At 34.3% G+C, this 22,164-nt stretch overlaps 1 protein-coding gene across 10 annotated transcripts in view; it reads left to right on the forward strand.

The window, feature by feature from the left end:
• Window positions 1-22,164, forward strand: part of ARB2A (ARB2 cotranscriptional regulator A) — a 484,742-nt gene that overhangs the window by 257,242 nt on the left and 205,336 nt on the right. For all 10 annotated transcript variants that reach the window (XM_078153129.1, XM_078153135.1, XM_078153132.1 and 7 more), the window contains one exon: window positions 16,294-16,413. In XM_078153129.1, the coding sequence (XP_078009255.1) occupies window positions 16,294-16,413 (120 nt within the window). The remainder of the gene's footprint in view (window positions 1-16,293; window positions 16,414-22,164) is intronic.

Below are 22,164 nucleotides of genomic sequence, written 5' to 3' on the forward strand. Positions count from 1 at the left end.
GAGAACATTAACATCCGTAGTGGAGGGTTATGGAAGACTGTGTAAGGAGGTGTCACTTTTTGGTGCCTTGTATTAGTGTGAGAAGGATTGCTTTCTTCTTAGAGCAAATGCTTTTAAATTCATACGTGTGTATAGAGATATATTTACATATATGTGTATATAGTATGTGTATGTTTATAATCTATTTTTCCAACTCCCTGTTGTTCTTCTAATTCTGCTCACTTCTCTCTGCAACAGTTCATAGAGGTCTTCCCATCATCTTCTGAAACTGTCCATTTCATCATTTCTTGTGGCACAATATTCCATTGCCTTCATATTACACAGTGCTTGTTTAGCTCTTCCTCACTAGAAGGACACCCTCTTAGTTTCCATTTTTGGCTACTATGAGAAGATCTGCTGTAAATATTTGTTGTACATATAAGTTCTTTTCCTTTTTCTATGGTCTTTTTGAGGGTATAGGCCTAGTAGCTGTACAGCTGGATCACAAGGCATGCACATTTGGACATAGTTGTAAATTGCTTTCCAGAATGACTAGACCAGTTTTATTTATGTATGTGTGTGTGTGTGTATGTATGTATGTATGTATGTGTGTGTGTATGTGTATACACACATATACATACATATACATATATATACACATATATATAAATTATATATAACAGTGTATATATGTATATATATATACACACACACACACACAAACATATATATACATATATAAATGAATATATTTTATTCAAAGGCCTAGCAATGTTAAGTTTATCAAAGAACAGGCACAGTTTAGTAACTTTTAGAACATAGTTCCAAATTGTTTTCCAAAAGGGTTGTGCCAATTCAGAACTCCACCAACAGTACACTAATTTGCCTGTTTCCCCATACCCATACCCATACCCCCTCCAGTGTGGAGGTATATGTGAAATGGAGGTGGAGGTGAAATGGAATCTCAAAGTTGCTTTAATTTGCATTTCTTTAATTATTAGTGATTTAGAGCAGTAGTTTCAAACTCAGATAGAAATGGGGGACATTAAAATGTGCATAAAGATTCTTTATGTAGTACATAAGGACTACATATTGACTTAGTTTTAAAATGTAATATTATTTATGTTTCATTGTATTTTTATTTATTTTGTTACATATTTCCCAATTAAATTTTAATCTGGGTTAGGCCACACTCGGGAGTGTTATGGTCCGCATATGGCCAGCAGATCATGGGTTTGGCACTTCTGATTTAGAGCATTTTGTCATGTGTTGATGATAGCTTGGATTTCTTCGTTTGAAAGCTGCCTGTTCATACCATTTGATGATTTATCAATTGGGGAATAGTTTTTGGTATTATAAATTTGAGTCAGTTCTTTATGTGTTTTGGAAATGACAGCTTTATCACAGAAACATACTGTGAAGGTGTTTCTCATCTACTTGTTTCCCTTCTAATTTTAACTATATTAGATTGGTTGGTACAAAAACTATTCAATTTTATATAATTAAAATTGCATATTTTATTTTGTATAATTTTCTCCATTGATGGTTAGTCATGAAATTTTCCTCTATTCAGAGATCTGAAAGGTAATTTTTTCCCTTGGTTTTCTTATTTATAATGTGACCTTTTATATCTAGGTCACATGTCCATTTGGAGTATACCTTTGTATATGGTGTAAGATGCTAACCTATATCTAAGTCTGCCAGACTGCTATCTAGCTTTCCCAGGTTTTGTCAAATAGTGAGTCCTTTTCCTAGTAGCTGGAGTCGTTGTGTTTATTGCCCTGCAAATGATTACCAGTTCTGGAAACTCAGAACAGGAAAAGCGGTCTCAGTGCTAGAAGTTATCATTTGATATGAGGAGAAGAGCAGTCTTGGCACAGAGATGTCGTCCTATCTACAATGACAGAAGATGCTCAGAGGAAGTGACTCTTTCTAGGTGGCTGGGAAAATCCATAACAGTGAGCTCCTGCCCCAAAGAAGCCTGAAATAGGGAATGTTGACAAAAAGGTAACCTTGAGGTTGCTAAAGCAATTCACACATTCTCTCCTTGATTCTGTCACCTGAGCCTGAAGAGAGAGTTATCTTGGATACACAGCAAGGTATAGAGTAGGCAGATTTTTTTTCATGCAACAAACAAGTATAGTTTTGGGGGTTCACTCCACTCTATATCTGATGCTCTGCCTGGTTTTACCTCCACAGAATAAGATGCCCCTCCCAGGATAAGAAGGAGACATAGACAGGCAGTTTTTTGAAAATAATATATGGAATTATATACTTAAAATAAAAGCATTGGTATGAAATGGAGCTTTGTGGTGTCACATACAATTTTCCTTTTGTGTTCTATGTATATGGACATTTTCTTTCTTTTTTTTTTTGGTCTTTAATTTCAGAAAAAGAAATGAGAAGTACTACATAAGCATTGTTACAGAGTCCAAGTAAAAGGTCATTGCCTAGGATTCATCTCTTTCATGACATTATCTAGCACAGTTTAATGGTATTTGTGCATTGGAAATAAGAAAGATATGGTTTTGCTTTTACTGTATTCATCAGCTATGATCCTTATGGCATAAGGATGCTAAACTCCTGAACTGAGGATTTACATACCATTGTGGAAATTCTAGTGCTCTAAACAGTTTGCCCTGTAGAAATTCACAAATAAAAGTCTTATTTGTCTAAATAGAAATGACTTTTTCTTTGTTATTTTTATTTTCATGGATCCTTTTTTCACATAAAAGAGAAAGCATTTTCATTTTGTTTAAGTCTCTATGTAGATAATCCTTAACGTTTTCTGGGTCATGGTCCTTTTTAGCAGGCTGGTGAAACCTATGGATCCCTCTTCAGAATAATGTTTTAAATGCATTTAAAAAATACATAGGATTACAAAGGAGGCCAATTACATTGAAATACAATTATAGAAATTTAAAAAAACCAAGTTTACAGATTCCAGATTAATAGCTCTTGCTCCATGTAAAAAATCGTTTTACCAATTTCACTTGTGCCTAGAAATGTTTTTTCCTGTCCTTCATGGCCTGTGCACTCTGAGAGATCGCTTGACATCCTAAAAACTAACAGACAGTTACAAAGACCAGAATTTCCTCAGATTAGACCAACCCTGCACATCAGGATGCAGCTGGAACCACTGGCTTTTCTGCTAAGCAAGAATCTTGTCTTCAGTGACATGAGCACTCTGCTTTTTTAAGTATTTGTTCTTTTGTGTAGATAAATTAAGGCTAGGAAGTTGTTAATGGGGGCTTGAAGTGAGCCTCTATTTCTTACTCATGGTGCAGTAGCTATTTGGGGAAAGGAAGAACAATCAGCACTTTAGAATGCAAATTTCTTCACTGAAGGAAGGGTGATTTTTGTTTACATGTGCTATAGGATATTTAGCCTGTGCTGAATGTTTCATATGTCCTCAGTTTTTCAATGGGAATTATTTTCTGGATTACTCATTTTATCCCTTAGGAGTATATATGTACACACACACACACACACACACACACACACACACACACACACACACACATATATGTATATTAGAAACTAGAAATAGTTAGTGATCATTGTAGGAGTTAGGAACCTGAATGAGATCTTCCATATGTGTTCAACAGAAGATGAAAAAGGTAAAGTACTTGTATTTCAAAACTTTTTTTCAGGATTATTTTTTTTCTTTACAGATCTGTGATTTTACTTTCTTGGATTGTCATATTTAATTTGGGACATTTACTATGGTATTGAGAGGAAATATGCATCATACTCAAGTTAGTATCTTAATGATTGTGTGAATCTCATCTGAGACAAATACTCTGTGCCCATTTAATACATGTGTCTTATAATCTGCGCTCCAGGAAAGCAGGAAATATGTCATATCAGAGCATATAACATAGTGAATGCTTTATGTATAGTAAGTACAGAATGATGATGACTTGATGGTTATAGTGACTAATGATGGACTGATTCTGGAGAATGGTGATGACTGATAATAGACTGATTTTGGAGAATGATAGTTATGGTGACTTGTTACTGCCCCTTTTTTTATTTTCTGTATTCATGGCACCTGACCTCATTCTTGTAATGAATCTTTATTTCCATTAAGGTATACTTTAGTCACTTGACTCTTCTAATACATTGAGTAGTAACCTGAAAGAGTTGATAGTGAGAGGAATCTGGTCCATTGTGTGAATTAATAACCTTTTCGTTTCCTTGGCTTCCAGGGATTTCATGAATTATTGGCCAGGAGATTACTCAACTTTTGAATTTTTTGCTTGATTTTTATATTTGATATCATTTACCACAGCTGCTATTTTCCAGACCCCAGAACAGATATGACCTGATTATGATATTCCTATAAGAAATAAATGTAATGCTAAAATTTATCTCTACCACATTTAGCTTTTGGTCCCACAGTAAATATCTACCAAAATGATTTTAAAGATTAATAAAAAGGACATCTCTCACTATACTTTTTATGGTATATTCTTGAGCAGGGCAAATAATAGAAGTAGAAGTCAGAATCAAGATTTAAGTTATCAGGTCATAAATGGCTAAGGTTTTGGTAAAATAAAATATTTACTAAAAAGTTCACTTGAATAAACTTTTTTAAAATAAACTCGTAGTATAACAATATAACAGTATCTGAAGCCTTTAAAATAAACGTGTTCTCATTTCCTTCTTTTCCTTTGGTTTACATACGACAATTCTAGTTCTCTTACCTCTTTTACTGTTTCTCCTTTTCTCCTTTAATGGTTTTTCTTCTTCTTGTCCTTCCCTCCTTTTGGATATTTTCCATGTCTATTTTCCACTGCCCTTTTCTCTCTGTACTTTCCTCCTTAGAGATTTCACGTTTCCACGACTTCCCCTATTATCTTAAGCTCATAAAGTACCAGCATGCATCTAAACCCATGATTTATTTCCTGTAGAATAGCCCTACTGACTATTGGGCATTTCTATTTCGCCACCATTTTAGATGCAACATTTCCTCACAACTCATTTCTTCTCTTGACTTTTTCCTATTTCTGTTAATACTACCAAACCTCAAAACTTTAGACTCATCTTAGACTCACTCATAGCTGCCCCAATACAATAAAATTCAAAGTTCTATTGATTCTTCTTCCTTCGGAGGGTTTCTTGTATCTGTCTTTTCCTTTCCATTCTTACTACCTGCCATTCTAATTCATGCCTCATAACTAGACTGTTGCTAGAACTGCCTAATGCTAGTTGTTATTGTAGTCATTATTATTGTTGTTCTCGTTATTTGTTGTTGCAAGATGACTGCATCAGATCGGCTAGCTTTTCGAAAGAGGGAACAACTTGGGAGGGGAATCCAAGCCCAAACTAATATGTGGCATGGTGATTTGAGAATATATTATTCAAAAGGTTTCAGATAGTGCAATGTTGGTATACTTGGAACTCCACCCCCCCCCAAAAAAATTGTACATGTGAAGTTTTAAAAGGAATTCTCTTTTTGCCACAGCTTATAGATACCTATGCTTCACCCTAAAAGCTAGCTGATTTCCTACTGAAGCAGGTTATCTCTGCTGCCACTTCTAGGTATTTTCTTGAGTTGGTTTCATAGAACTAGAAAAGATACTGGAGAAAATATTGATCTCTACTCTCATTCTATAAATAAAAGTGTTGGAATAAAGAAAGGTTAAGGGTGTAAGTTAAACAGATTAGTAACATAGTCGGAACTGGAAACCAGACCTCTTGATCCCCAGCCCATCATTCATTTTCCTGCTTCCTTCTGCCCCTCTTGGCTTTCAGAGACCCTGGACTTTGATAATTCCAGCGGTCAATACTCAGGATGTATTGAAAAGTTGTACAGATTTGGGATGTCCTACACAAATAGCAGAGGTATAGATTTTCAGTCATCTTCTGTGTATATAATATCATAAATTATCCGTACTAAGCTTTTTCTTCTTTCAGTTCCAGTCATGTAGAGCATATTTGCAAGACTGAAATTTAACCTGTCATAATTTCAAAATTTAAATATAGCAACCGAAATTTAAACAAATTTAAACATGATAGTTAATGTCATTGTGAATCAGATTTTAAGATGTAAAGCTATTTGCAATGTTCTATTCAGTCTTTCAAATATGATTTTTAAAATATGTTGCCATCTTCTAACTTGTTTTCTATGATGTCATCGCTTCTTGTCACCATAAGCAAAGGTAAAGATTTTTAATTGGTCTTATAATTAATAGGTTATATATTCAGTTATGTTGGTAGTTTGGTAAGCCTTGAATAATTGTTAAGTAGAAATTCATACATGCTTTTTCGAAAGGTTATAGATGCAAATGTTTCAAAGATTGAGGCATGTAGCCTTTCAGAACCAGTGATATTTTATAAAATAACCAAGTTTAAAATAAAATTGCTTGCCACATGACATGCTATATTTTCCACATAAACTTCCAAGTTGTATGTGTATACTTATCAGTCTACAAAGAAATTAAATTTAAAAAGCAGCTAAAAAATTAAAGTTTAACTCTGAAAAATTCTATTTTTCTAAGTGCCTCTTTCTTCCTGGATTATATCCATAATAGATTTTCCTTAAATTTCTTTTGGGAGATTACTATTACAGTCAGTTACTGAAAGTGTACATATATGTATGTACCCTACAATTTGGCAGGAGACAAGACATTGGTGTTTGTATACTGAAAAGTTCTTCAGACTTGATAGATCTGCTTTCTGTTAAATGACCCAGAAGCAGGGCTTGATATCTTAAAAAGGATTTTCTTTGATTTATAACCATCAAACATCAACATTTATAAACATTTATAAACATCATTACATTTTATCATAGCATTTGGTGGCTATTTCTACTTGAAAAGTTTACCTCTAATTTGTTGGCTTCTGAATAACTTGCTGGTCTTTAAAATAAGAAGCCAGATGATTCAGTTCAATTTAATCCACATTTATTATGTGTCTACTAAGTCCCAGGCTTCTGTGCCTTGGGAAAACAAAGATGAAAAGGACACACAATTTCTGCCCTCAAGTAGATTATTGCTCCAAGTTAAGGATATGGCAGGTACACACATAATTATGAGTATAATGTAGGCTGTGATAGGAGCAAAGGAGAAATCCAAACATAGCACCAGGAGAAAGAGAACATTTCAGATTTGAGGTTATCAGGAAAGGCATCATGGAAGAAATATTACCAGAGCTGGGCCTCCCATGAAAAGAAGGATTTTTCACAGGTAGAGATTAGGAAGGAATGTGGTCTAGCCCTGTTTAAAGCCTGAACGAATACCCCAAGGTAGGGACAAACAGGAGACACTCAAAGAAGAGCTAGTAAATTGATTTGACTGGAAGGTAGCTTGCATGAAAGAAACTAGTGAGCAATTAAGAAGGGACTTGGAGCCATATTATAGAAAGGCCTTAAATCTAGGCTAAGTAGTATTTTTCCATCTAATTCACTGGGGTATTTTGAGTAAAAGAGGGGAATGTTTAGACCTACACATTATAAAAATTATTTGGCAGCTATATAAAGAATGTCTTGGATAGGGAAGAAACTGAAGGCAAACAGACCAATTGGAGGTTATTCTAATGATCCAGGCTAGGGGTGGTGAGAGCCTTAGCCAGATTGGTGGAAGTGCGTATGGGGTGTCGGGGAGGGATACAGGAAATATTGTGAAAGTAACTTAACCAGACTTGGTAGCTAATTACATCTGAAGGGACAGGGAAGCATTCAGATGGATGGTGTTTTAGAAAGAAGGGAAGAAGCCAAAAGGCCAAAATTGTGAGAAGAGGTGAATTATAGGCAGAATGAGGGCCTAGAAAAAATGGAATAGTATGGGATTGAGGACAGAAGTGGAAGCATTGGTCTTGGAAACGAGGAAGGCCACCTTATCCTTCCAGGCAAAGGAGAAGAGAAAAAGGTCTTAACTTTAGGATGGGAGATGAGGGAGCACAAAATGCCAGGTCTTAAGCATTATGTGAAAAAGGAGGCAAAGTCATTTGTTCAGAAGGATTTTATAAGTATTTTGATGGGCTTTGAGAGAGAGAGAAAAGGTTTGAAATAAACATGTGAGATGATTTTATAAAATTGCCCTGCATCACAGAGTACCATATTGAGTTTACTGGAGAAGGCCTGAGAGGTGTGTATGTTTGGGGGGGGGGGGATGTAACTCAGGTTTTGTGATTAGCAAAGCAGGATCCCAAGCTGTACCAAGAATTCTGAGGTAGAAGACAGCATCTTTTTTAGAATGATATAAGAGAAGGAGGTAAAAGTGGAATAGATCTGGTGACCTAAGATAAAAATGAGGGCAAAAAACTGGCTTGGGAAACATAAAGTGGATGGTAGCCGGGGAGAGGATAGGGGACCTGCAAATGTTATCAGTGGAGAACATGAAGGTCCTGAATCTCAGAGGTGAAGCAATTTCTGGTTGTGGGATAGCAGAGATCTGTAGTTGGAATAGTCTTTGTAGGCCATCTAATCCAACACCTTCTCTTTGTGCGTGAGGAAACTGAAACATGTGAAAGAGAACTACTTTGCCAAGGTCACAGGGTATTTAGTAAGCATCAGAAGTGGAATTTGAACTTTGATCCTCCACTCCAGTCAAAGCTTTTCCTTTTTCTTTTTCAATTTATTTATTTATTTTTAGTTTGCAACATTCATTTTCACAAGATTTTGAGTTCCAAATTTTCTCCCCATCTCTCTCCTCACCTACCCCAAGATGGCGTGCATTCTGATTGCCTCTTCCCCCAATTGGCCCTCCCTTCTATACTCCCCCCAGTTCTCTTATCCGCTTCCCTTCTATTTCCCTGTAGGGTAAGGTTTCTATATGCCATTGCTTTTGTATCTTATTTCCCAGTTGCATGTAAAGACGATTTTTAACATTCATTTTAGAACCCTGAGTTCCAAATTCCCTTCCTTCCTCCCTCCCCACCCACCCTCATTGAGAAGGTAAGCAATTTGATACAGATTGTACATGTGTAGTCATGTAAAACACTTCCATAATACTCATGTTGTGAAAGACTAACTATATTTCCCTCCATCCTATCCTGCCCCCCATTTATTCTGTTTTCTCCTTTGACCCTGTCCCTTTTCAAAATGTTTGCTTCTGATTACCCCCTTGCTCAATCTGCCTTCCCTTCTATCACCCCTCCCTCTCTTATCCCCTTCCTCTCTACTTTCCTGTAGGATGAGATAGATTTCCATTCCCGATTCAGTGTGTATGTTATTCCTTCCTTAAGCTAAATCCAATGAGAGTAAAGTTCACTCACTCCTACTCGCCTCCCCCCTCTTCACCTCCACTGTAAAAACTTTTTCTTGCCTCTTTTATGTGTGATGATTTCCCCATTCTCCTTCTCCCTTTCTTCTTCTCCCAGTATTCCTCTCTTACCCCTTAATTTTATTTTTTAGATATCATCCTTTCATATTCAACTCACCCTGTGCGCACTCTCTCTCTCTCTCTCTCTCTCTCTATATATATATATATATATATACACATATATTTTATATATATATATACATATATATATTCCCTCCAACTACCCTAATAATGAGAAAGGTCTTATAAGTTACAAATATCATCTTTCCACGTAGGAATGTAAACAGTTCAACCTTAATAAGTCCTTTATGATTTCACTTTTTCCTTTTATCTTTTCATGCTTCTCTTGAGTCTTGTATTTAAAAGTCAGTTTTTCTGTTTAGCTCTGGCTTCTTAAGAATGCATTAAATTCCTCTGTCTCATTGAATGATATTTTTTTCCCCTCATAGATTATAATCAGCTTTGCTGGGTAGATGATTCTTGGTTTTAATCCTAACTCCTTTGGCCTCCAGAATATCATATTCCAAGCCCTCTGATCCCTTAATGTAGAAGCTGCTAAATCTTGTGTTATGCTGATTGTGTTTCCACAGTACTTGAATTATTTCTTTCTGGCTGCTTGCAGTATTTTCTCTTTGACCTAGGAACTCTGGAATTTGGCTGTAATATTTCTGGGAGTTTTCCTTTTGGGATCTCTTTCAGGAGGTGATCAGTGGATTCTTTCCATTTCTGTTTCACCCTGTGGTTCTAGAATCTTATTCAACAATGAGAATCTGTTTTAACAAGTTTCCTAAAATTAAATGTAGTGGGTATTTGGAGATGATACTGTTGATTCATCCACAATAGCTTTTGCAATTTCATTTATTTTTCTAGTCATGGTGATGGATTTTACTCACAAAGTATTATTCAATCTACCCTTTGGCAGTTTTCTATTAGGATCTTTTCCCCCTTCTTCTTTTAAGATAATGCTTTGTCCCTATGATTATTTTTGCTTAATCTACTTGAAGGCAACCTTAATTCCAAGGCTCATTTCTCCTCACCTTCAAACCCTTCCTGTTTCCATTTTTGAACCCTTTTCCTAGTTTTGGGATTTTACTTAATTTGTTGATTCCTATTCTTTCTCCTTTTTATGTAGTTCTCTAATTCTTACCTTTACTGCCCACTGCCCACCTTTTCTCTCTCAGTGAAATGGTTCATTCAAACTCTCTTCTTCTTCTCACCTCAGATTTCTTTTGTGAGGTTTTTTCCTGTGCCTTTTTTCTTAAAAGGATTTCTTTACCTTGTCCTCTTCATGAAATCTCCTCCTTTTCTGTCTATTGTAACTTTTATTTCTTTTTTCATTACCTTTATACTTAGTCATTTCTTCTTATTTCTTTGTATTCTTTATGAAATTAAAGTATCTAAAGTATTTTTTGATTTTCCCTCTTCTAATCAATTTCTATTCTAATCAATCTTTTAATCTCTAATAGATTTCTATTTTTATTACCTTGTAGATTTTGCTCCCTCTCCATATTTTTCTATTGTATCTCACTCTTAGAATCGTTCATTCCTAAGGAATTGCTAATTCCTTAGAATTGTTAATTCCTAAAGGAATAATGAGGATGGAAGCATTGCCTCAAGGTAGAAATTTCCCTATATTCCAAATCATCCTGTACAGTTTTATCTCCTACCCTTCCCATGATCATTTCATTTTCCATTTTCCTTTCAGTCTTCTTTCTAGGTGCATTCCTGCCTACTCATGAATTGTCCTTGTCTCTTAGCTCTGATTCCTCTTCTTCTGAAGCAAGGTAGTGACAATAGAGATGTACAACACTGGAACGTGATTTTCTTTTTCTGTTTCTCACAGGATAGAACCTCTGTGTGCACCAAATCCCTGTAAATTAGATCCATTCTAAGATACCCATCTCTCATTACAAAATATTTCTTCCCTTCCTTAGGCCAACCCCTAACCCCCATGGAAATGTTTTTTCAAGGGAACTATTCCTACCACTGAATGGAGATCTCCTGCTTTCTTTTCCTTTGCTAACTCACTCATTGTCCTACGGCCCCACTTCTTTCTGAAATGTTATCTGAGTTACCTTCCTTTTATTGATCATTGTGGACTTGATTAGGGCACCTCAGACTTTACCTCTGTTCTCTCCCTCCCCCTGCTCTTTTATGTACCCTCTCTTTCTGTAATTTAGTCCTACATAATAAAATAATTCACTGTGAGGGATAGTATGTTATTAGGTCAGTTATATTCATCAAGTGCCCCAGATTAAATCGACTGAAGTTTCAAAATGTGCTTTAAAAAAAAGAAACAGCATGGAACCAGGAAGACATGGTCCAAATCCCACCTCAGATATTTAGTAACTGTGACTCTGGACAAGTCTGTTAACCTTTCTGGGCCTCAATTTTCCTCCTTTGTAGAATGAAGAGGTATGACCTTTTGACCTTTAAGATTCCTACCATTTCTAAATCTATGATCCCATGACAATTTCAGATTTCCTCACAACCTTTTATCCCTCCTATCCCATTGTATTTGATAAGATCATCTTATAAGAATCAGGAAGCAATCATTTTTCCTGCCTTTATACCTAATGATTAAATGGTTATACTTTGACTTTAACTTTTCATTATTCTGATAGACCAAAAAGGTATTTCTTTCCTATGTTTAACTGGGAGAAATCATTCCCTGGTCCTCTACTTTGAATGTAAAAAACATACAATTAAAAATGAAGAAAAGAATGGACCAGTAATGAACTTCTTGCAGGATGTAACTGAAAATTAGTGACACAATTAAACAGATGCCCTCTGGTCTGGAGCCATGGAAGTGTCAGCCTCAGATTTCTTTATACATAAATAAGCTTTGTTAATTATTAGGCTACCAGTCTTCCTTTAAACATAGATAATTCTTCAGGGGAAAGTAATCTTGGAATTCCAGCTTTAAAAATGGGCACGGAAAGAAAAATTTAAATTGATTTTAGTTTCCTTTTAATTTTTTTTAAGATCAATTAGAAATTTAAAGAGGCATATAAAGTATTGTGGCACTAGTCATTTTATAACTTTCCAGCAACAAGTTAGCAGAAGAAAATCTGTCAAATTTGGCATTGGTTCAAAAAAATATGTGAACCTGTCACTGAAAGCAGTCTCAAAGGGCGGACTGCTTTACAGGAGCTAATTAACCTTAGAAAATAATTACACAAATATGCAAATGTTGTTTAGATAATTCCGTGTGTTATCAGCTCAGGTAGTCCATCATAAATGCAGACCTTGCAATGTCTCTGTGTTAGAATCTGGTAGAGTTGATAAGGCTTTGGTTATTGCATCACTTCTGCTTGGTATTTAACCATTAATGATGACAATCATACATTAGTAAATTCAACCTGTCCTCTGAAGGCATCAGAATTCCAGTCTTTTAAATCCTCCATGCATTTTGCTATCAGGATGCCCCAATGACTTGGACTACTTAATATTATTTATATTTTGTATACCAATTACTTTGAATTATTCTGAAATAATCTACCTTTAGATACAAAGTTAATCAAAATAAAATCACCGTCTTGGAAATGAAATCCATATGCAATCCTTAGACAGTGGATTCTACATTTTTGCTGTAAGCAAGATGTGGATTTTCCTATATTAGGATCTATTTTTGTCAGAAGAATTTTTTCTGGTAATAATTTAACAGTATTGATTTTCTTTTTGTCAGTGTGGGTCTCATCCACTGATGCAAATCCCATCCCCTCTAAGACTTAGTAGATAATTGTTTTTTCAGGTCTTACTGTTGCAAAAAAAAAAATCATCATTCTCTGGCCAACCTGGTGATAAACCTTTCTGAACTTAATTAGGCCAGTGCTAGGACAACAGACATTCTATCCATCACTAGGTCTGTAGTTCAAGTCTAAAAAGCTTATTAGCAGCATGGGTTACATTCTGTGAGCATATGCCCTTTGAGAATGACTGCACATCATGAGGATGTATCAGGCAGTCAGCCAGCATTTATTAAGCACCTACTAGGCACTGTGCTGGGAGTACAAATACAAAAGTGAGATTCATGTTACCCTCTGGTACCTTACATTTTAATAGGGGGATATAACACTCTTGTAGAATAGTGTCTAGGGGGCAGCTAGATGGCGCAGTGGATAGAGCACTGGCCCTGAAGTCAGGAGGACCTGAGTTCAAATCTGGACTCAGGCACATGACACTTACTAGCTGTGTGACCCTGGGCAAGTCACTTAACCTCATTGCCCTAGCAAAAAAGAAAAGAGAAAAGAAAGAAAGAAAGATAGAATGCTGTCCAGGGAAGGGGAGTCACCAGGACTGTGGAGGCATAGATTGTCTTTCTAGTGCAGTGGTAGAATTGATTTAAATATATATGAATACTTTCTTACATATATACACCTAGATGAATGCTTTATGTATTTTCGTTCTCAGAACAAGAGATGTGAAATTTAAAATTGTAAACTAGATTTGAGAGGTGTGAAATTTAAAATTGTGTTCTACATTGATGAATAATTATAAAGCTCTTCAAAGACCTGTTTAAAATATTTAATTGTTGGAGATGGCAAAATAGAAAAATAATGATCTTTTAGAAGGACAAACTTAACTGATTCATACTGAAGCAGAAGTAGAATAAATAAAATGGAATAAAAATAGAATCGCCTAGGGAATGGCTCTTTAGGTTTTTCAGCTAGCTGAGGCTTTATCTCAGGTATCAAAACTTATAATAAAAAATTTAGGCATTTTAGATATTACACGTTTCCCTGCCTTCTTAAAATACATAATTTAATAATGCTAGGTCATCATTATGAACATCAATTATTATACCATTTTAATACTGTAGTATTTTCAGAGATAATTGAGTTATGTAAGAAAGACTCTTTGGCCCTTAATAAGATTTCACCAGACCGTCATTTTTGAGATGTTCTGTTTTTTTATATTAAAAATGTATTGATGTGTCTCTAAAATTCTCGTTATACATAGACACAGATTTTTAGGAATATGTCTAAGCTATAAGTCATGTTGATCTATACTTTAACATAACAGATCCTACTATTAGTTCTCATTGATTACAGCCTTTAATTAATTACTGACTGTGCTATCACATTGCTTTGTGAGATAGTCCCATGAAGAGAGGGCTGGATTTGGAATGAAAAGACCTGGATTTCAGTCCCAGTTTTGCTACTTAAAACCTTTATGACCCTGAGCGAGGCATTTCATTTCTCTAAGCCGCAGTTTTGTCATCTGTAAAATGAGTGGTCCCGGCTAGTGGTTCCTTAAGGCCCTTATAGCTGCAGGATCATAAATTTGAGGTTCTGCTCAAATCCATAAAAACTTTTCAGATTCTTTAAAGCCATTTAAAGGATTGCTAGCAGTTGCTTCAGATAAACATAGTCTGCTTAGGTGGGAAGGGATTCTAATGGGTTCTGCTGTTCTTTAATTTCCCAAAATCAAATTCTTAAGTACCTTTTAATGTATTTTAAAAATTTAGTTCATGTATGGGCTTTTATACCAATAGATAACTTAATATTTGCATTATGTCTTGTACATGAAGCCTTTCTTGCTCCCATCTGCTAATTCCCTCTCCTTGCCAATTGCCTTATATTTATTTTGTATGTGTATTTATGTATTTTGTGTATATATATATACATATATACATACATGCACATATTATTGTCCTTCCAAATAAAATATAAGCTACTTGAGGACAGGATCTGTTTTATCTTTGTATTCCTTCTTCAGTAAAATGGTAATAATAATATAATGCTTAACAGAGGTATTATGCCAGAATATTACATAAACCTTCAAGCATTATTTAAATAAGCCTCATATTTCATTTTTAATAACCTTTTTTGCATTTGAAAAGGCTAATCACCCTGTTCATAGATAGAACACTGCATATGTGCTCTTACCAAAAATTCAAAGTTTTGTGCTTTTTTTTTTAAGTATGTCACATCTCTACATTCCAAAGGTGACTGATGCCAAATAAAATACATCCAGGAAATCAACAGTTCATTTTTTTGGCTAGTTAATTTTTAAGTTACCCAGATAATATTTAGAACAGAATTTCATCGTGTTTTAATTTCAGTTCTTGGGAATTTTAAAAAGTTAACTATTAACAAGTTCTGTGGTATATTACCCAATTTGTGTGATAATCATAAAATGTAAATGTATATGTAAATGGCATGTATTAAAGTTGAAATAACAATAAGAAAATAATACTATAGCAAACTCCCATATTAAAATAAATATATTACATGGCATTGAACTAGGGGAGGGAATTATAAATCCCTAAATTGATTATGTGTGAGCTTCCACTTTTTTATACAGGAAGTTCCATTTAGAAAATTATTGAAGAAAAAAAGGATATTATTTTTAAAATAATCAAAATGAAATATATAAATCATGTAATCTTCAATGCAGTTAAAAAAACCCTTTTTTAGATGGCAAAGTAGAAATATTGCTAAACTTGTAATGTTAAGCTGATTTATCATAGGAAAGTTTGGGCAAAAAATTAATAATTGCTATGAAATTTCTTTTAAATACTGTATATCAGGAATACCATTTTCTCTTAACTCATGCTTTAAAATTCTGTGCACTTTAAAAGACTGCTACAGATTTCCTCACCCATGTAACTGTTATTTTCTCCAACTTTGGCATGGGGCTGGAAAAATGGATCCATGTAATAATTGAATAGAATGCTGTGTTTTGTAAAAGAGAGAGGCCCAAATAAGTAATAATAGGTGAAAGAGCTTAAAATAAAAAAAAACCCTCATATAAAATGAAATTATCCTTTTATTTTAATTTTAACATTTGTTTATTTTATCATTATAGTTTTTAATAGATTACAACTATCATATTTTATGCCATGCGATGATCGATTACATTTGCTCTGAAAACCTGTTGTTTTCTTTTACTTAGAATTTTATTATTCTACAATAAGTATATTTATACTTTCTTTGAATGATATGTATAAATAAATAATTAGATTAACATATGCTTGCTTGTAGAATATTGTGTTAATAATTGGACATCATCTGTAATCATATCCATATTCCTTCTTTAGGACAACGGCTCTCCTGAAGAACATTTAATCTATGTATGGGATCACTTCATAACTCATTCTGCAGCTGAGAACACATTTTTTGTTGCTCACAGCTATGGAGGACTTGCCTTTGTTGAATTGGTAAGCACATACTCAGATTTCATTCATGCTTTCTATACGTTTCTATTTTTAGGGTACCATCTGTTTCTTTAAAATGTTTTGCAAAGAATAGAAATATGTAAAATATTTCAGGTAACTAATCCATCCTTATTTTTTAGAAAATATTTCCTTTGGTAAGGACTTAGAAAACACATTCTAATAACTCTTTTTTAAATGAGTCAACTGCTTCTTTTCTATGTTACAGTGTTTCTATGTGTTTTACAGTATATTTCATGTGTATACTCTCTAGTAGTATATAACCTCTTCAATAGGTAGTGTGGCGTAACAGTCTGAGGGATGTCCTTAGAGCCAGCAAAATTTGGATTCAAATACTACCTCTGACACATACTGTGTGACCCTGGGCAAGTCACTTAACGCTTTAGTGTTCCAAGCTACTCTTGAAGATTCTTAAGTCACCAGTCAACATCAGAGGAGGGAGGTTGCACACCTACATTCCCTATAGTAATAAAATCATTGATCGTAACCAAAACAAGCAAACAAAGAAAAAAAGACAACCTATGTGATATTTTAAAATGCACAAGGCCCTTTGAATATTGATAAATGTTTAATAATCTTTATAGACTAATAGGATTTCAGAGCTAATTGGTCATTTCTCTTCAAATTAATCAGAATCCAAAGATACTAAACATATTAAAATAATTGGATTGAATCATCTTTGCTGAAATTACAATTGGTGCATGAAAATTGTTCGTAATAATTTTTGCATTAAAAATAATCTGATTCTTTTGGTATTATCTACTGTATTAAAGGTATTATGTACTGTATAAAAGCGTTTTATGAAATTTCTGAATTATATCCAGTGTTGAAATGTTATGAAGGCCAGTTTTATGCTGGATGTGGCATATCTTTTTAGATGCATAAATTTAAAGTAATCTCATTGCTAAAAACTTATACTAATGCAACATTAATATCTATGTACCAGTGAATTTTGATGTTAAAAAGTGTTATAATATGTTATTGATTAATTTATGAGTTTTCCCCCCACAAATATGGGTATGTATTTAAAAGTTTAGAATGTATTGGAGGCTAAGTTTAAATGAATGTGGACTTTGTGAATTTTTAATTATTTGGAAATTAAATTCCAGTTGCCTTATCACCTTCCTTAGTGTAATTTCTCACACTCTGATACCTGAGTATGAGATTATTTGACCTGTTTATACAAATATTAAACTAAAAGATGACTACAATAATTTTACATGTTGTTTCCCAAAATTATTTAAATTACTGTTTATTTCCAAGCACCCTTTAGTGTCCCAAATCTGTACATTATAGCAAATTTATTTACATATGCTACATTGCGGTTTAAAAAAACCCCACACATCTTTTGCTTACCTGGTGGTTTTGTTACATTAATTATATTTTCAAATGGTTCATGTGATGTTTAGTACAAATATTATATGCCTTTTCTTTCCTTTTTATAGGCTGGCTGTCAGTTTTTAAGTATAGTACTAAGACCACAACATTCTACTCAGCTATAGATAACATATCCACCTGAACCTGCAAAGTTAATAAAACATCCAGATCTCAAAAAAAAAAAACCCAGACCTTGAATTCTCATTTTAAATAGTTTTGTTTGTATTCAAAGTAACCTTAAGACTTTTAAAGAAAACAAACTCCTTTGTGAAGATTATTTCTAAATTTAGTTTATTTGGGACAAATTTTAATAACAGACCTGACATGGCAAGGGTAACAGATGATGAGTGTGTCATTCTTATTTTTCCTGTCTCTCTCGTCACACTGGTGGATATTTCTCTACTTTTGTTCTACTTTAATATAAAGCACACAGATGTTTCAGAACAAGACTTGACTTTTGACCTTGAGGCTATTAGGGTCAGGGTCCTCAGGGCCTGTGAAATTATCACAAGCTGAGCTAAAGTTTTTCTCCATCACAGGAAGTAACCAGTAAGTAAGAAGTTAAAAAGGAGCTTTGTCAAAGAGACAAGATGGTCTCAGTAAGGGTCAGCTTCTGTAGTCTGCTGTCTCAGCAGGAGGTGCATGCATGGGAGGAAGAATATAATATAACCACTGGCACATCACATATCTGTCATGCAAAATGAAGGCTGAGAAGTATATTTAATGGAATATGCCTTGTTTATCTTTTAAAAATTTTAATGATGACCGTCCCAATTTAATCTGTGTGTGTTTAAAGCAGCCTAACTTTGACATGGGGCTGATCTGTTTTGTAAAAGAATGTGCCCCCTAAATAACTAATAGTAATTTAAAGAGTTTTAAACTAAAAAACTCTTACATAAAAAATAAATGAGTATTCTTTTATTTTCTCAATATCGATAAGAGCAAAGTCACTGCATTTGAAGCTTTCAAATATATTTTTTATCCTGTGGGTGTTTTGGTTTTGCTTTGCTTTGTTTTTAATGGGTAGGATACTGTAGAAAATTCCTTTACATAGATTCAAATTTTGAAGTTGCATTTGTGGAAGAAAATGAGTCTTGAACATTGCAATATAAATGTTCTTGGGTTTGTTTTAGATATTTGGCTTAGTAGCTTACCAACAAAATTAGACCATAAATTGCTAAAATGACTATTAAGCCATGCCTTTCTAAAGAAAATAGTGCTATGAAAGATTTTTAAGTGTGTAGAATTTTACTCATGTCTAAAGCTTTTATGTCTAGATATACGCACATTCCTTGTGAAATACAATGTACATTTATGGTTTAATGTCTGAATACATGGAAGCTCTCCTACTCATGCTGCATGAGTGCATATTTCCCTTACATTTCTAGGCTTGTGGATTGCAACTGAAATTATTAAAAGTGATTTAAAACATATAAGAAGCAAAGTTTCAACATAAATGTAATTAGTTACATTGTTTATAATTTGAATTACAGGTACTAATAGACCTATTGCTAAAATCCATCTTTCCATTTCCTAACCAAAATTGCATTTAAGTGTAGTGTAAAAATAAATGGTCAGGTAATAGATGCCTAAAGGTGAATTGCTTTTTAAATAGAGAGCACTAATCATAACCATAGATCTTACTGCTTTTTCCTAATTACTGCTTTTGAAAACTCAAATTTTTCATGAACATATCTTACCTCATGATGTGAAATTTCCCTAAAAGAGAGTATATTGTGGCTCAAGATTTATTTTCAAAAGCAGCATTCTGTTTATGATGGTAAATTATGGTGCTTGTTCAGCTCTAAGCTCATAAAAACTATATGCAGTTTGCTACAATAAAAAATTGAGGTAGAAAGTATGCCACTCAATGTTTTTCTTCTCACCAGGTATCAACTACTCACATTCCACATTCCTAAATTCAAATTTCTAAAACTTTTAGTGTTGTTAGTGAAAGTGACCATTGATGAGACAGCTTGGAGAGAGCATCCAATTCTCTCTTCAGTCTAATTAGGTCTTCAAAGGCAAGGAGACAAACTGTTAGCCTAAAGATAATGATAAACCTTTGTCATAGTGTACTGACAAAGATGGCTTAAGGTCCTTTCCAACTCTCAACCTAACTCTTCTGTTCTTTTCCGAATTCTTAGGTAATGCCTAAATGTAACCTTTTAATTTAAAAAGCTATCTTGAAGTAGTTCAAATGCCATGATTTTTTTTGATTTAGGAAGTCAGTTTCATGTATAGTGAAAATGTTCACCATAATTAGTGCTGTGTTTTTGCCTAGGATGTTCTGCAGTAGAAAGTATTTTTGTCTTGGAAAAATAAATTGTCATAGGAATAAATTATACCACATAAGCATACTTCCTGAATTAATTGGAAGGCATCTATTGCCTTTATAAGTAGCTTTTCCCTTGTATTAGAGGTTGAAAATAGATGTTCATTTGGCAGAAATTAGCTTTCATTAAGTAGAAACCAATACAGTTATTATACTTTATCTCTGTCATAGACACATCTGATGGAGCAGCCCCCTGTTGCTTCCTTGTCTGCTGTTTCTGGGTGCCCAGCCCTCTTCTTAGCAATAAGCTGGTCAGTTTAACAAAATCAAATAACATGAAAACATTCTCAGTTTGTAGAAATGAATTAATAGAAAAGTTAAGGCTTGTATGCCATCTCAGAAGCTCTCTAGGTGAATTAATATCTTTTTTTCTTAGCCCAAATTATGAAGTTTATTCAGATATTATGAAATTTACCTGATCCTGCTTTAAATCTTAAGCTGGGGGGTGGGGACGTGGGGGAAATGGGGGGGTGGTAAATGGTGCAAATAACCCAAAATGAGGCTTTTCTTTATCAGTTTCATCAATTTTTCCCCCTCCATGGTGTTTTCACAAACAAATGGCCCCAATTCACTTTAAAAAAATGTGTGAAAACTGCCCCTTTTTAAAATGTATCTCTATCCACTTTTGATTTTGGTTTCTTCATGCTTGTCAGCACTTGATTGGCACCTCACTTGCATGTGAATCAAGGACTAGAGGGAACTCTTTTAGTGCCATTGTTCTGTGCTGTGATCCTTGGCCTCCAGGCAGCCTAAGCTGCCCTTTAGGATCAAGATGGAGGACTATTTTCTGGCCATAGTTGTGTGAAGATGCATTGCCTAAGTCAGCTGTGAGTCAGTTTTTCAAAATTGCCTATAATGTGATTTGCATTTCTACTAAAGCAAAAGCCAAGTTAACTAAAATGGGGGGAGAATGGGAGAATATTTTTACCTGTAGAGACACAAGAGAGATATAGCCTTAAAACAGTTAATATTTAATTGGCTACAAAGAACCAAATGAAGTTAATATTTGGTGAGTATCTGCTTAATACTATAATTGTAAATAGCTAAGTGTAGTAATATGGATGTGTGTGCGTGAATAGTATGTGTTTGTGTGCCACTGTGACAATTGAATGTGATGACATACAGCAAATACATCTATGGTATTGGGGAGAAGAGATGGAATTAAAGAGAATGGAAGTCAAAGAAGCATTGTAGAATTAGAGCCAATTATTAGAACAATTAATGGAGAAAACACTTTAAAAATCTAGATAATTGAAGTAAAGTAGTTTTTTAATATATTTTTAACCTGAATTTGCTTTTTTTTACCTTAAGAAAATTAGCAATTCACTGTTTAAATATAAAGCTATTACATATTAAGCTATCTTGTTCATTAATTGATTTTTGTCTTTCTGAATGTCTTCTTTTCCAATCAGATTTGTCACCTTTAGGGACCTTAGAGAGCATGGAGCCCAACCCACTCAATTTGTACAGATTGAAAAGACTGAGACTCAACAAGGTTAAGTGACAGCTAGTTAGTCTATACAAGAGATTCTTAACTTGGGGTCTGTGAGATGGTTTTTTAAAAATATTTCATAACTGTGTTTCAACATAACTGATTTTCTTATTATCTTATGTATCTGATTTTCTACATTTTAAAATGCTGTTCTGAGGAGTGATCCACAGGCTTTAGCAGACTGCCAAGACAGTTGATGACACAAAAAAGGTTAAGAACTGCTGGTCTAGTTAGCGGCATGACCCATGACTTGAACCCAGTTCTTCTGGTTCCAGTTCCATTTTTCTTCCACCTCACTGTAGCATCTATATTTCTCCTTTATGCTGTCTGGCATGGTACTTTGTATGGGTAAGTCTTGTTGTTGAACCCTAGCCCCACATCGCCAGCTCTTACATCCCTAGCTGGATTCCCTTATACATTTGCAACTCAATTAAGTACAAAACAGAATCCATTATCTTTATTCCAAAACCCTCCCCTCTTTTTAAATTCCCTGTGTGGATTGAGGACCTTCATATCTTTCCACTCACTCTAT

Source organism: Phascolarctos cinereus, unplaced genomic scaffold, assembly GCF_003287225.1.
Source record: "Phascolarctos cinereus isolate Bilbo 61053 unplaced genomic scaffold, phaCin_HiC Scaffold_4;HRSCAF=312, whole genome shotgun sequence".
In the NCBI taxonomy this organism is placed as follows: domain Eukaryota; kingdom Metazoa; phylum Chordata; class Mammalia; order Diprotodontia; family Phascolarctidae; genus Phascolarctos; species Phascolarctos cinereus.